Source organism: Echinops telfairi, unplaced genomic scaffold, assembly GCF_000313985.2.
Source record: "Echinops telfairi isolate 266 unplaced genomic scaffold, ASM31398v2 ScPeMD7_2291;HRSCAF=2852, whole genome shotgun sequence".
Taxonomy (NCBI): Eukaryota; Metazoa; Chordata; class Mammalia; order Afrosoricida; family Tenrecidae; genus Echinops; species Echinops telfairi.
The window spans coordinates 36,021,305-36,035,197 of record NW_022106189.1 but is presented as its reverse complement, the minus strand read 5'-3'; the positions used below and the strand labels follow the sequence as shown (position 1 = coordinate 36,035,197).

At 60.5% G+C, this 13,893-nt stretch overlaps 2 protein-coding genes across 10 annotated transcripts in view; one reads left to right on the top strand and one right to left on the bottom strand.

Moving 5' to 3' along the window:
- IL34 (interleukin 34) overlaps nucleotides 1-9,125 on the top strand; it is an 11,221-nt gene extending 2,096 nt beyond the window's left edge. Inside the window, exons 2-6 of one of the 4 annotated variants that reach the window (XM_045293827.1) lie at nucleotides 2,763-2,896; nucleotides 4,270-4,347; nucleotides 4,578-4,736; nucleotides 8,140-8,269; nucleotides 8,441-9,125. In XM_045293827.1, coding sequence (XP_045149762.1) covers nucleotides 2,763-2,896; nucleotides 4,270-4,347; nucleotides 4,578-4,736; nucleotides 8,140-8,269; nucleotides 8,441-8,559 — 620 coding nt within the window. In that variant the 3' untranslated portion in view covers nucleotides 8,560-9,125. Of the gene's footprint in view, nucleotides 1-1,084; nucleotides 2,897-4,269; nucleotides 4,348-4,574; nucleotides 4,737-8,139; nucleotides 8,270-8,440 lie in introns of those variants that run through there. The other 3 variants (XM_045293826.1, XM_045293825.1, XM_045293824.1) reach the window with 3 other exon arrangements.
- Nucleotides 9,126-9,432: 307 nt separating this feature from the next.
- Nucleotides 9,433-13,893, bottom strand: part of MTSS2 (MTSS I-BAR domain containing 2) — a 17,677-nt gene continuing 13,216 nt past the window's right edge. For 5 of the 6 annotated variants that reach the window (XM_045293820.1, XM_045293819.1, XM_045293823.1 and 2 more), the window contains 4 exons: nucleotides 13,306-13,380; nucleotides 12,811-12,987; nucleotides 12,465-12,630; nucleotides 9,433-12,346 (listed from right to left, as the gene is read on the bottom strand). In XM_045293820.1, the coding sequence (XP_045149755.1) occupies nucleotides 11,571-12,346; nucleotides 12,465-12,630; nucleotides 12,811-12,987; nucleotides 13,306-13,380 (1,194 nt within the window). In that variant the 3' untranslated portion in view covers nucleotides 9,433-11,570. The remainder of the gene's footprint in view (nucleotides 12,347-12,464; nucleotides 12,631-12,810; nucleotides 12,988-13,305; nucleotides 13,381-13,893) is intronic. The other variant, XM_045293821.1, reaches the window with a different exon arrangement.

Sequence of the window (13,893 nt, the reverse complement as noted above, 5' to 3'; positions counted from 1 at the left end):
CCCTCCCCTGGTTGGCACTTTCTCTGGGTGGAGGCTGTGGAAAGACGCTAGGGCTGCTGACCTCAAGAAAGGCCACCCAGTCTGGAAAAAGACAGATCGTCTGTGGTCAGTCCCTGGTGACCAGACCCCACCCACAGGGACCCTTGGCCCAGGACGCAGACCTGGGCAGCGGGGCTGGTGTGTGGGCTGGGCTGGCCTGCGGCAAGGGCCTGTGCTACTCGGTGACTGTCCTATGAGTAAGGAGATGGGGGGCGGGCAGATGGAGACACTGATGTATACGCAAAGATGGAAACGGTGGTTTCTGGGTCATATCTCGGGGGCCTGCCACTGTCACGCTAGGCCAACGATGCACCAAGGGTGGCCCCTGGCCCACATCACGGCTTCACTCAGGTCCTTGGGCCCCAGACCTCAGAGTCAGATACTGGGCTCTGGGAGTGGCTCCGGTGCCACCCCAGCCTTCCAGGGCCTCGGGATGGGTGTCAGAAGGTGCGGGGGGCAGAGGTGGGCCGAGAGCTTGTGAGCAGGGGAGGGTCTGGAGGAGGGCGGGTTGGCCTCAGGCGAGGGCTGGTGCGAGGAGCTGCCCAGAGGGCTGACCTGAGAGGCGGTGGGAGCAAAGCACCCACAGAAACCCAGAGGCAAGAAGAATCTAGCCCGTCCGGGTGCCCAGCCCAGGGCGATGGTGCCTTGGAGACAAGATGCAGGCTAGCCGAGTGGAAGGGTCTGCCTGGGCTTCTGTTTGCACGTACGTGTTCCTTTGTCCCAGTTCTATGACGGGCATGGAGGAGGATGGGGAGACCCAAGGGGGCTAGGGGAGACCTGGTCCTGCCCCCAGGATCTTGCAAATGTTCCACGTTGCCAAGAGCATGGGCAGGAGCCCGGGTGGCATTGTGGGGTCTGTGTTAGGCTGCTCACTGCAAGGCCGGCCCTTTGAGAAACCTCGGCTGCTCCGAGGGAGAAAGACAAGGCTGTCTACTCCCGGAAAGGGTTACAGTCTCAGAGACCCACAGGGGTAGGGCTGCCCTTTCCATGGGACTGCTACGGGCGGAATCCACTTGATGACAGGGAGGAATTTGGGGGGGAGGGGTCTGTGAAGGAGCATGGTGGTCAAGATTCTGTTGGGGGGTCTGGCCGCTCAGCTCAGCAGGAGTCACCCCCCACCCGGTCCAGGAGTGCCAGGGCTTGGTGGTAGTTGAGGGTGCTCGTGGCAAGGGGCCCAGCTGGCGTCACCGTGTTGGTAGGGACTGAGCAGGGCGTGTCCTGAGAGGGAGGTGGGGAAGTGTCCGTGGGCAGCTCACGTGGCCCAGGCTAGAGGTCCCCTCGGGGCCGGAGAAGTGAGTGGGAGGTGATGTCAGGGTCGCCACTCACAAAGCCGGGTGACTCAGCCCGCTTGGCTCCTCCCGGCAGCTCCCAGCTGTCCCTTTTCCCAGAGCTGTGAATGAATGTGGCAGGTCTGGCTGCCCCGTTTTCTGTGCAGACACGAGCGGCAGTCAGGCCTGGCTAGCTACGTGTGTGCGTGCACGAGTGGGGCGTTGGATCCTGGTTTGATTTCCATGTCTTCCAGGAGCCCGGGGATGCTATAGGATAAGCATTTGGGCTGCTGACCGCGTGGCCAGAGGTTCAAATCCACCAGGAGCTGCACTGGGTAAAGAGGAGTCTGTCTGCTCCCATAAAGATTCACAGTCGTGGAGGGTCGCGATGAGTCGGCCTGGATGGGATGTGCAGTGGGGTGACGTCCCTAAGCCCGTTGGGAATGTCCCCCTTTTCCAGGGCCTGTCGTAAAGCATTTGCTGTCTATGTGACTTGTATTGGCCGCATGCTTGGCCCCGGAGCAGGGCCACTCCGAGTCGGCATCGGCTGGATGTCAGGGAGGTTTTACGAAACAAGGTGGCGGCCATCTCGGTCCACAAGTCTTTTGACAGTCTGGCTGGCTCTATTCTTTTCTTCTTAAGATTTATTCCTAGAAATGAGTTTCATGGGCCAAAGGATATGGCCCTCAGGAAGCCCATTAACAGCAAAAAACTGCCAAGTTGCTTCCAGGAGGAGAGCAGCTGCCCACGGCCCCGCCAGGGTCAAGTGTTATTCAACGGAACTAACACAAAGCGTCGTGGAAATGGCGTCTGCTTTCGTCGTCACCCCGTTTTCTATCTTAGGTGCACTTGGGGGATTCTTCTCTTGCCCACTTACGTTTTGCTCTCTCTACCCTTAACCACTCAGCCGTCTCCACTTGCAAATTCTCCCAGGTGTTTTTTTTCCTCCGTTAAGTCTCTCCAGTTCCCTCGGGTGGTTGAGTCACAGTGCCTCCCAGTGGTGAAGGCTGGTCACAGTTCAGGAAGCAGCCCTTGGTTAGCGCCCTGGGCCTCCCAGAGCCGGCCAACGGGAAAAGGGCGTTTACACATCCCTGGTACTTTAAGTCAGAGGGATGCCAGAGTCAGGGGGAGCAGGGAAGGAAACAGCTTGAAGGATCATTGAGCGCTGGAGCTAGAATTGGCGTCTTTTCAATCTCCAGATGGAAAACCCAACAATAGGTGTTGAAAACGTGTCTTAAAAGGCTGAGGGCCCTGGGGACAGGAGTGGAGCAGGGCCTGGGACACTGCCTAGGAGGCCGGAGGTCCTGGAGCCAGATCTTGGGGCGAGCTCCGGCGGTGGGGGTGCTCCTTGGGCCTCTCTGATGACTCTTCCCATAAGTGACTGTCACCGGAGGAGACGCCCGTCGGCTCTGTGTATCTCGTCACTCACCTCTGTCTGTCCTGCGTGCCCCACAGATCTCGGCATCCTCCTTGGAATGGCCTGGGGGAACGAGGACTTGGAGGTGTGGCCACTGGCCCAGCGAGAGACCTGTGCCTTCACGGGCTACCTGCGGGACAAGCTGCAGTACAAGAACCGGCTGCAGTACATGGTATCCACCGGGCCCGCTGTGCCCTGGGCCTGGCTCTTTTGTTCTTTCAGTTCGCGACTGTCTGCTGTGCTGCCCCTCCCCTGTCCATCCCAGAAGCCACTGCACCTCCTACCTGCTCTGATTTTTGACCCCATCTACACATAGCTCTCACTCAAACTCCCCAGTGGACCAGGAGATGGGTGGGGAGCCCCAGGGCGGAGCAAGTGGGCTGCTGAGCTCCCTTTGAGGGGTGAGGAAGTCCTCGATCTCTGCAAGTCTGTCTGTCTTCCTTCTTTCTTTTTAAAACCATTTAAAATTGTACAATAGTTCCACAGGGCGGGGTGGGGTGGGGTCGGCGGCAGAAATCAGCTTTCCTGAGTTTGAATTCTCACCGTATAGGAGGAGGCTCCAAAAAGTTTGTGCAAAGTGGAGTGGAAAGAATGTTCCCTTGAACTTTTTGAAGCCCTTGTATGATCCCCCCGTCGAAAGTGTACAGTGAAAAGGATTTTGTAAATAACAGTTTTATTGACATACAATTGAGGCACAGATGTTTTGTGTCCAGCTTGCCTCCCAAAGCGTCCTCCCAGGGCCCACGCTGCCTTTTCTGAATCACCTCCCTGATGCGGTTATTCACCTGAAAGGTGACCCCTGGGAAAGGGCTCTGTTTGAGGTGTGATGCGTAACTGTCGTGTTGGCTCCGTCAATCTTTGACCCTTACAAGCCCCAAATTCGCTGCCATTGGGTCCACGCTGACTCATCGCAACCCCCCATGGGTTTGTGAGACTGTATCTGAAAGACTGGGAGCCCCGTCTTTCTCCCAAGGAGCTGCTGGTGTATCTGAACTGCTGACCACGTGGATGGCAGCCCAGTCTCTAACCCTTGCACCACCAGGGCTCCTGTTCAGGCTGTTCAGCCGGTGTTTTTAGAGATTTTGAGCACTGTCTCACATGGTTTCCCCCTCGGTCTGGGATCTCCCTTTGCCACCTGGTTCAGAGAGGTCAGCAGGGATTGCCGGGCACCATCTGGTTCTTCTGGTCTTCTGGAGGCCAAGGTGCCCGTGATCCACCCATCCTCTGGGCTAAGATGTCCATGTGTATTGGATGTTCTTCACACCTCTAGGGGCTGAGACCTATTGAACCTTAGGGGAAAATAGGTCTTTCTTGAAGCTGTCTGTTCCTGACAAGAAGCTTCTGCCTTCCCCTAGCCTGAGGATTTTGTGTCAGCCTCTCCTGAGTTCCAGAGGACAGAACTCTGCTCCCCTCCGGGCGCCCAGTTGTTATTCCCCAAGAAGGCAGCTCTGCCACGTGCCTCTCGTGTTAGCCTGGCTGGGAGTGGGGGCACCCGGCTCAGCCATTTCTGCCTCTGACCTCGGGTCTTGTCCTTGCACCTTGCAGAAATACTACTTCCCCATCAACTACAGGATCAGCGTGCCTTATGAGGGAGTGCTCAGAGTGGCCAACATCACCAGACTGGTGAGGATCCCTGCTGGGCTGGGGAGACCCTGGACGTGGGCATGCACACGTCACGTTGCCAGAGCCCCAGAGCCCCCTCACTGTCACTCAACACAGGGCCCAGGGGGGCCCACCTCTGTTCATGCTGGACAGGCCCTTCCAGCGCGACCACAGCCCCCGGGGGTCAGGACAATGTGGCTACCCAGAGGACAGCGCAGGTGTTTCCATGCGTTCTCCCGTCTCCCCAGCAGAGGGCGCGAGTGAGCGAGCAGGAGCTGCGGTACCTGTGGGTCTGGGTGAGTCTCAGCACCATCGAGTCTGTGCAGGAGGTGTTGCTCCGCGACCACCCGTCCTGGAAGTACCTGGATGAGGTCCAGACGCTGCTGGTCAACGTCCAGCAAAACCTCAGGGTGAGCCGCGTGCGTGTGCTCGTGTGTGGATGCTGGGAAAGCGTGGCCAAGGGATGGTGAGGGAGGGGATGGGCCTGTGGAAAGTTCCAGCATGTCCCAAGAGGGGAGGGAGGCACGGAGGCACGGGAGTGGGGCCAAGGGTCCAGCACTGGCTCTCCGCCTGGGGTCCTGGGCTCAACATCCAACGCCTGGCACTTGGCGTCTACCTGGGAAAACCCACCCACCAACCCAAGATTCTGCATACCTGCCTGCTACCCGGGCTGCCTCAGGACTGGAAAACCAGTTGCCATGGTGACTGGGGACGGCTTCGGTGGGTGTCCCAGGAGAAAGGCGTCTCCTGGGGGTTAAGTGCTGAGTTTGCTGCAGTGTGGATAACGGGCCTTTGGCCCGAGGGGCCTCTGCGTGCAGGACACCCGCCAACCTCCAGTTAGCCGATGAGCGCACCAAGCGCCCAGCAAAGCCCAGCGTCTCAGAATGTAAAGAACAAAACCAAAAACCACTGCCAGCCAGACCATGCGGACTCCCGGTAACCTTCTATGGGGTTGCTGAGGCTATGGATCAGCGGTTCTCAACCTGTGGGTCGTGACCCCTTTGGGGGGTCCAATGGCCCTTTCACAGGGGTCATCCAGTTCATAACAGTAGCAAAATGACAGTGATGAAGTAGCGACGAAAATAATTTTCTGGTTGGGGGTCACCACCGCACGAGGAACTGTATGACAGGGTCGCAGCATTAGGAAGGTTGAGAGCCACTGCTGTAGATCTTTATGGGACCAAGTGTCTTCCTCGGAGTGGCTGGTGGGTTTGAAATGCCAACCTTGGGGTTCCCAGCCCAGTGGCTACCTGACGCCACCACCAGGGCCCCTTTCCAAAAGCCAAACTCGCTGCCATAGAGTCGGTTCTGACTCACAGTGACCCAGTCGGACCCATTAGAACTACTCATGTGAGACAAGTAGCTCCTGACGGGAGTGGGAGATTGTGTTCACCTGGGTACTTTAGAGAAACAAATCCACAGAAACTCATGTATAAGAGAGAGTTTCATATAAAGGGTAAGTGCACATCAAAAAAATCCCAACCCAGTGCTGCCCAAGCCCACAAGTCCAACATTAACCCATATGACCAACACCAATCCACAAAGTCCTCCTCCATCTCACAAAACACACACAATGACACCGACTGCAGGAGGAAAGCCGAATCAGTGAATGTGTAAGCATCCAAGTGCTGACAGGGGTCTCCACATGGCTGCTCCAGCACCCAGGGCTGCATCAGGGTAGGTCCATGCGGCTTCTTCTTGGGGATGTCTTGCAGGAAGTGAGCCTTGCCAGCTAAAGCAGGGAAACTGGCTAAGGCAGCTGCACACTGGTCCGACCATCAGAAAGCAAGAGACCCGAGAACAAGAAAGACAAGGTTCACCAAGCCATTTATCTCTCCGCCCTTCAATTAACCCCATGTGTTTATTGGCCAGGTTGGCACAATAAACATTAACTATCTCAGAGACCTTGTCTTTCTCCCCCAGAGCGGCTGGTGGTTAGTAACCCACACACCACCAGGGCTCCTTAGAGCCCCGACACAGACGAGTCATTTGCCCTACAGCCTGGTGAGAGGATTAGAGTATGTTCATACATCTCTTGTGGATAGCTATAGGACACCCCTTCATGCCCAGCTGCCTACCCTTACCCACCTTTGTCTGCGCCCTGCACATGTTTGTCCTGGGACAGGCACCTGTGGCCCAAGTCGTGGGCAAAACCTCCCACAGCAACTGTGTGTGTGAATATGAGAGGGCTCATGGATGGGCAACTGTTTCTGCAGCTGCCAGAAGGTCTCCGGAGCGGTGGAGGAGGGCCTCTCAGGGCCTGGCAAGATCAGCGGCCCCATGAGCTCCGCTGAAGGGCTCCTTCCCCGGTGACCAGTCCCTCTGAGCTAATTATTCTACGAGAGCTCATCAGTAGTTGTCCTTTTGTGTCTGACTGATTGCACTCACCACCGGCATGTCTTCAAGGTTCGTCCGAGTAGGAGCGTGAATCACAATCTTGTTTCTCTTTGTGGTGGGATGAGTCCGTTATGTCCACGTCCATAAATTCAGCCGTTGGAAATCCTACAGAGCCCGGTGCTGCTAGGAAACATGGCTTCTCAGTGCGAGTGAGAGTGTGTGTGAAAAACTAGTTTCTCTCAAGTGATGGGCACTGGCCTGAGCCCACTTTTCAGCTATGGTGAATAGTGGGTCCTGCCACAGTGCCCTCTGGTGGACATGTAGCTGCTTGGCTGCTTTCAGTTCTTTGGGGTATGTTGCCAAGAGTGGGGCTGCTGGTTCATCAGGTCATTCAGTCCCTATTAACCTAAGGGTCGGCAGTTCAAACCCACCCAGCCACCCCATGGAAGACAGGCTTGGCAACCTACCCCAGCTGGGAAAAGCCTCGTGTACAGGGCTGCCTCAGTGGGAAATGGCTCTGGGGAACCTGGGACGGCTTCTTTTTTAAAAAAAATGGTAATCCTATGTTGAATTCTTTCCAGGACCAGCCAAACTCTTTTCAGAGAATGTTGGAAGAAGGTCTTCGCTTGGCTTGGAGCTTGGAGGGGCTGTAGCTAGCACTGAGCTAGTGCTTTGGCCTCGGGGCAGTTAGCACACGTTGGGGCTGTTGGGTTATCTGTTAACAGGGAGGAGCCCCCGTGGGGGGCAGGGCCCCCTTTCCTGTAATATTTCTACTGTTCTGAATCCGGCGACCCCCAAAGGGGTCCCGACCTGATCAGACCCCAGACATCCTCCACAGCTGCCCAGGCCCCCAGGTGGAGAGCCAGGGAGAGGCAGAGGGAGTGATGGAGAAAGGTGAAGGGGGCGGGGTCTAGTCCACGGGAAGGGGGGGTAGGTGACCCCAGAGGCTGAACCTGGCCGGGCTGGCGATTCCGACCCGGATCCTAGTGGGGGGTGGGACATGGTGGAAAGTATAAAACAGGCTCCCAGACCAGTTCAGAGTTCTCAGCCGTAGCTTCCTCCGACCCCCCCTTAGAACCCAGTGGGGCAGCTGGGCTCCCCCGCCGTGGGGCCTGGAGCCCAGTGCCCGCAGGTGGATGCCCTCTCCCCGTTGCCGGATCTCCTGAAGGCAGTCTCCCTCGAGGTCGGGGTGACCCCTCCCGGGGCCTTGATCTAAAACCAAACATTGGGCCCCAACTTCGTCTCATGGTGGCCGGGGCTCTGGCCCTCATCTGTCCAGAGATGGGAAGAGAAAAGTGTGTCTTGGCCTTGGGGGAGTGGGCCCTCTCCCGTCCTCAGGGCAGGCAGACGGCCAGCACCTTGTCCATCTTTCCTACGACCCTGGGGCGCGGGCTGGGTGGGCCAGCGTTCACCCACCCGGCGGCGGCCCCCATCGGGCGGTGGCCCCTGGGGCTCTGACGGTGTCCTCCCTTGCAGGACGTGGAGACCAGTCCTGAGGTGGAGATGCTGCTGTCGCTCCTGAGTGCCCCAGGGCTGAAGCTGGTGCGGCCCAAAGCGCTGCTGGACAACTGCTTCCGGGTCATGGACCTGCTGTACTGCTCTTGCTGTAAGGAGCCCGCGTGCCGGAAGCTGCGGGGCGGGGCCGGGCGGCGCCTCGGGCGTTTCCCGGGAGACCGTCGCAGGGGGCCGAGAGGGGTCCTGGGGACAGCGGTGTGGCTTGGCCTCTGCGGGGCTGGGGCGACCACCGCTGCCTCTGTGCTTCCCCTGCTCCCGGCAGGTAAGCAGAGCTCCTTCCAAGTGTGGCAGGACTGCGAGGTGCCCAGCCCGCAGCCCCCCGCCACCCCGCGGGGCGCCCAGGAGCAGGTGAGCACCCCGGACCGAGGCCTCCGGCCCTGACGCCTGCCCCGCGGCCTTGTGCACACACCGGAGACCCGCCCGCGACTCGGCGCCCCTGGGGAGGAACCCCTGGGGGAAGGCTGCCTTCCTTCGGCTGCCTTTCCCAAGTCGACGTGGTTGCACTTGGAGCTGGGGGCCCCGAAGGTGGACCCGGACCGGGTTCGGGACCCTGCGGGCAGCAGGCAGCCTCCCCAGGGCTTCCCCGTCTGAAACAGCCAGCTGTCCTGGAGTCCCTGCCGGCCTCGGCGCCCCGGTGCGTGTCGGAGGAGAACTGCACTGCGCAGGGATTTCCGCCGCTGATTTTCAAAAGGAGGTCGCCAGGCCATGCTTCTCACACACCCGCGTGGACTTGGCCGGCCGGCCTGCCTCGGGGTCACAGCCGAGTGTGTTAAGCACATGCACCACCCAGGGACTCCTGAAGGTACTGCAGGTGTCGGGGGACCGGGAGGCAGGTGGGCGTCGGGGATAGTTGCTGGAGAGGGTGGGTCTGAATGCCACATCTTGCCACAGTGGCCGCCCTCCCAGTGGTTTTCTATTGTTTTCTATTAAACACCCATTTTACTTGGTTTGACTTGCATCTCTGAGGGTTGGGCACCCGTGTGGTTGGCCGTGGGCATGGGGACTCAGGCTGGTCCTGCCCTTGGGGTGTGCAGTGGCAAGTATTTCTCATCCTGTTCTTTCACAGAGATGGAGTAGGGAGGGGGTGTTGAGATTCAGGGACTCAGGCATTCCACAGGCCTGGTCTCCCTGTGCCCCGCTTGGCCCCGAGACTCTTAGGAGCCTTGGGAACTGTATCTGGAGTGGGAAAAGGCTGGGAGCAGGTGGCCCCTGGGTGCAGGGCAGGTGGGTGGGCAGGTAAGCAAGCCAGGCGTGTTAATTACAGTACAGCTTTATTAATACTGGAGCTTCACAGTGCATTTGTTACTTGTAGCAGTGACTATTTAAATCAAGGGAAGGATGGGATGGAGGGGGATGAGGAGAGGGAAATTTATCCAAAATCTGCCAGAAAGAAACAAAGAAAATGGTTCTGTGGGATGACGGGAGAGGAACAGGTGAGTGGGGACCAGGAGGGGAGGCCTGGGGTGGGAAAATAAATTAAGAAAAGGAACAAGTTAACAACAGCACCAGAAAAGTTACTTCAGTCGATAAAGATGCGCTTGAAAAGAAAATCTCTGTACAAAATGGAAAATAAAAGCAACGGAAAGAAGCCCCCCAAACCAAAGTCTGTGGTGTGGATGATTGGCTCGGATCCCAAGGGGCTGGGCCTACCAGGTGGTCGCTAAGTGAGGAGAGGGCAGTGGGTGGGTCACAGGGGTGGAATATGTACAGCCTAAGTGCTTGGGGAAAGGGAGGGCAGAGGGGCCGTGCCATGCCTGCCCCCTTCCTGGGAAGCCCACAGGCTCCCACACTCCTATGGAGCCAGGGGAGGGATGTCGGCAGTGCCCACTTCCTGTGGGGTGGAGGTGGGGGGGAGGCAGCTCTTCCTCACAAGACCCTCAAATTTGTCACATACCACAAGGATTGGGCAAGGCCCTAGTATGGCACCCCCTGCCCTCCTCCAGCCCTTCTTACATCCCCTGAACCTTAAGCCATTCCCCCACATGGGCAAGCACCAGTGGAGCTGCCCTCTGCCCTTCACTTCCATGTACCTGCTTTCCATCCTCAGGGTGCAGGGGATCCATCCCCCACAAGAGCTTCCTTGACTACCCCCCGCCCGGCCCAAGAGCCGAGGTGGGGAGCCTCAATGTGCTATTGAGCCCAGGGAAAACCTGCTCTCCTGCCCCTGCTCCAAGGCCTTAGTCTCACCTGCTCTGGCCCTGCTGAGACAGAGTGCTGAGGTGGAGAGCCCTGCCCCCCACTGCCAGCACAGGACTGGGCCTCCGGTGGCCATCATTTGGGGTGGCATCTCCTCTGGCCACAGAGTCAAAGCCAACCTCCCCTGGACAGGCTGGCTTGGTGGCCCTCGGCTTGGGCTGCAGGCTAGACTCCGTGGAGAGTAACGTTGCCTCCCGCCAGCCTTCTCAGCCAGAGGCCATTCCTCCTGCCTGCCCCTTTGGACCCCCAAAACACATGCCCGCCACCTTGCTCTCACACACCGTCCTCCTCCAGAATCAGCTCCACTTTTATTTTGTTCATCAAGTACCCCCCCCACCGTGCACACACACGCACACACACACACCACCCTGTACAGCTCCAGCCCCCACTTCAAAGGTGGCTAAAACTGTGACCTCAAAGTGCCACCAGAGTTTAAGTCTGACGTGCCCAGATGAGACCGGACACCTGAGTACAGTCCAGCTGGCCGGCCACGTGAACCCCAGGCTTCTGGTCCCCTCACCCTGCTTCCCTTGGCCCCTCAGGAACCAATCTCTGCGGGCCCCATCCTGCAGCCACACCGCAGGGGTTCTGGCGGGGCCATCCCTGGGCCCCTGAGCCACCTCCCCAGACTCCATGTGGGGCTCAAGGCCCACTTCTCCGAACTTCAACCTCCCCCAAGCCCCAAGCCATCTGTGGGACACTCTGGGCCAGTTAGACACCTCAACTGATTAGACCCCACGGCAATCCAGTGTGGGGGTCGGGGAGGGGAGAAGGGGCGGAGTCAGGGGCAGGAGGCGGGGTCTGCATTCTGGGTGGGGGGCGAGGCACCGCCCACTGGGCCCGTCTGGGCAGTCTGGGGCGCTACGCACTGGGGACCCCAGGCCCGAAGAGTGCGAAGGTGGCCTCGGGGCCCTCGGCTGTAGGTCGCGCCTAGGGGCTCGCTGTCGGACGGGTGGGGCCTGCCAGGGAGGAGGGGCGAGAGTAGCAAGAAACGTATAAAACAGGCTCCAAACCAGTTCCGTACGCAGGCGCCTCCGGGCGGGCCGACGAGTTAAGGACGTCACTTCCTGTTGTTTCCCCGCTGGCGTCTCAGCTGGGTGTCATTCCATCGAGTGGTTTCACCTGTGACTTCGTCGGAGCTGCGCCCAGCACGCTGGGCCACGGGCCTCAGCGAGGCCAGAGCCGGGGAGGCGCCGTCACAAGATGCGGGGCGCCGACCTGTCGTTGGTGACGGTCCTGCGGAGGCGCACCCCGCGCCGGATGGCCACCAGCATGTCTTCAGCCGGAGGGTCGCCGGTGGCGGCAGGGGGCGGGGTGGGGGTCTCCTCGGCCGGGGTGGCCGCCAGCGCCGTGGGGAAGGGGAACTGGCCCTCGCCCAGCGCGTGGGCGCCCGCCACCAGCTCCCCGAGCTTCTCCACCAGGCTGTGCCGGTTGGCGGCCAGCTGCTGCTGCTGCTGCTCGTCGTCCTCCTCGTGCCCCGGCCCCGCGTAGCCGCCTGCCTCCGGGGTGGGGCTGCCCCAGGCCGTGTTGGGCAGGCTGAGCCTCTTCGGGGAGGCCTTGGCCAGGTCCCCGGCCAGGGGCGAGGCGGCCTCGTCGCTGTAGAAGACACACTCCTCGCTGCCCGCCCGCGTGGGCCCCGCGTAGCCAGGTGAGTCGGGCACAGTGGGCGTCTTCACGGGCACGATGGGCGGCCGGATGGGGATGGGGCCGGCGCTGGAGAACGCGCGGCGCACGGTGGGCTTGGTGGAGGGCGTGCGGCGGATGGTGGCCACGCCCGGCGGTGCCCCGGAGGGCAGGCCGGTGCCCGAGGCGGTGGGCAGCCCTGCCGTGGAGGCCGGGCGCTTGGTCTGGATCAGGCGGCGGTAGTTCTGGGCGATGTTGCTGTTGCGGGGGATGGTGGACGACTTGTCGAATTCAGGCGGGCCCTCGCTGTCCACGTCCCCGTTCACCGAGTAGCAGTCGTAGTCCGAGCCTGGGGGCGTGGCACACATTGAACCTGGGTGCCCAGGTCCCCACCGGGACTGGCCCTGAATGCCCACCCGCAGGCTCACGGGGCTGGGCCTCGTTGGAAACGGGGCCCCGGCGCCCACCTTGGGAGGGGATGGTGTCCTCGGAGCAGGAGGGCGTGGTGGTCTGCGTGCTGTAGCCGCTGGAGTACTGCAGCGAGTCCCGGCTACTCTTCTGGTGTTCCAGGCTCAGGCCGCGGGTCAGCACCATGGCCAGGTCACTGGCCGCGGGGGACACCTCCTCACCGTGCTGGAGAAAGGCAGGGGTCACCGGCTAAAGCCACCGGGCTGCCCCCACGCTGACCTCTGCCCAGGCCGCAAGCAGCCCCACCCAGTGGCCAGCGCTGGCCCTGCAGACAGCGCGCAGGCTCGCTGGGGTCTCTTGGCATTTACCTGGGGGTGGCTGGGCCGCCAGGGGGGCAGTACCTACCTTGGCTGCGATAGTGGCAGGGGACATCCTGGCCCGGGGCACCTCCTCCCCGCCGGGCCCCACGGTGCCCCCGCCAGCGGGGCCGGGCTCTGAGTCTCTGAGGAGCTCCACACGGTCCCTTCTTCGCTGCAGGCTGGTGCCAGCAGACTGCTCATGAGGGCCGGCCTTGGCCCAGTCCTGTGGGAGGATGGGCAGGTCAGAGCCAGGCTGCACAGCTGCAGGCCCTTCATGGAACTTGGGCTCACTTTGAGGGTCAATGGCAGAGGCTGCACGGAGCAGGGGGCGGCTGAGTGGCCCCTGAGACCCTCAGGCCCAGGGCAGGGGGGTGGGGGGGAGCGGTGTCCCAGGAGGGAGAGATGTGGGTGTAGTGTGGCTTCTGGGGATGGCGCTGGGTGCACCCACCCCTCTATGTCACCAGGGCAGGAGGCAGGTGACTAGCTGGTGATGGGTGGGGCCCGGCTGCTGCCTGGTGGTGTGTGTGGGGAGGGCACTGACCGAGGTGGGGGAGCTGCACTCGCTAACGGACTGGCAGGTCTCTGAGGCCTCGGAGGACGCGGAGCTGGAGGACTTCTGCCATGCAGAGGCGAGTGGGTGGTCGCACAGACAGACAGACACAGGTGGACAGGCGGAGGAGAGAACAGACGTGTCAAAGCGCCGGCATGCAGCGGTCCGGGGCGCGGGATGCAGCCCAGAGCGCACGCTACAGACACTGACGCCCAAGGAGCCCCCGCCCGTTTGAACCCCACTTCATAGACACACAGTAGGGCCTGCTGATGGCCGGAACGAGGTGGACGCGAGCTAGAGGGGGACCAAGGATGGCAGCTGGGGGTGTGGCTGTAGTGGGTGGGTGGGCCATGCTACTGTCTTCTCAGAGGAGAATCCTGGAGGCCCGAGGGCCATCCTGCAATTGTACTTGCAGGGCTGCCATCCAGGGAGAAGTCGGGGTGGAGCCAGTATCCTATAGCTGTGGGGCAGGGTAAGGTCATGTAGGTGGTGCTGGCAGTCCAAGGATGGAGCTCCAGCATTTAGTTCAAGGACTAAGAAGAGTATCCAACAGAGGAGAGAGACGACAAGGCAGGGAAG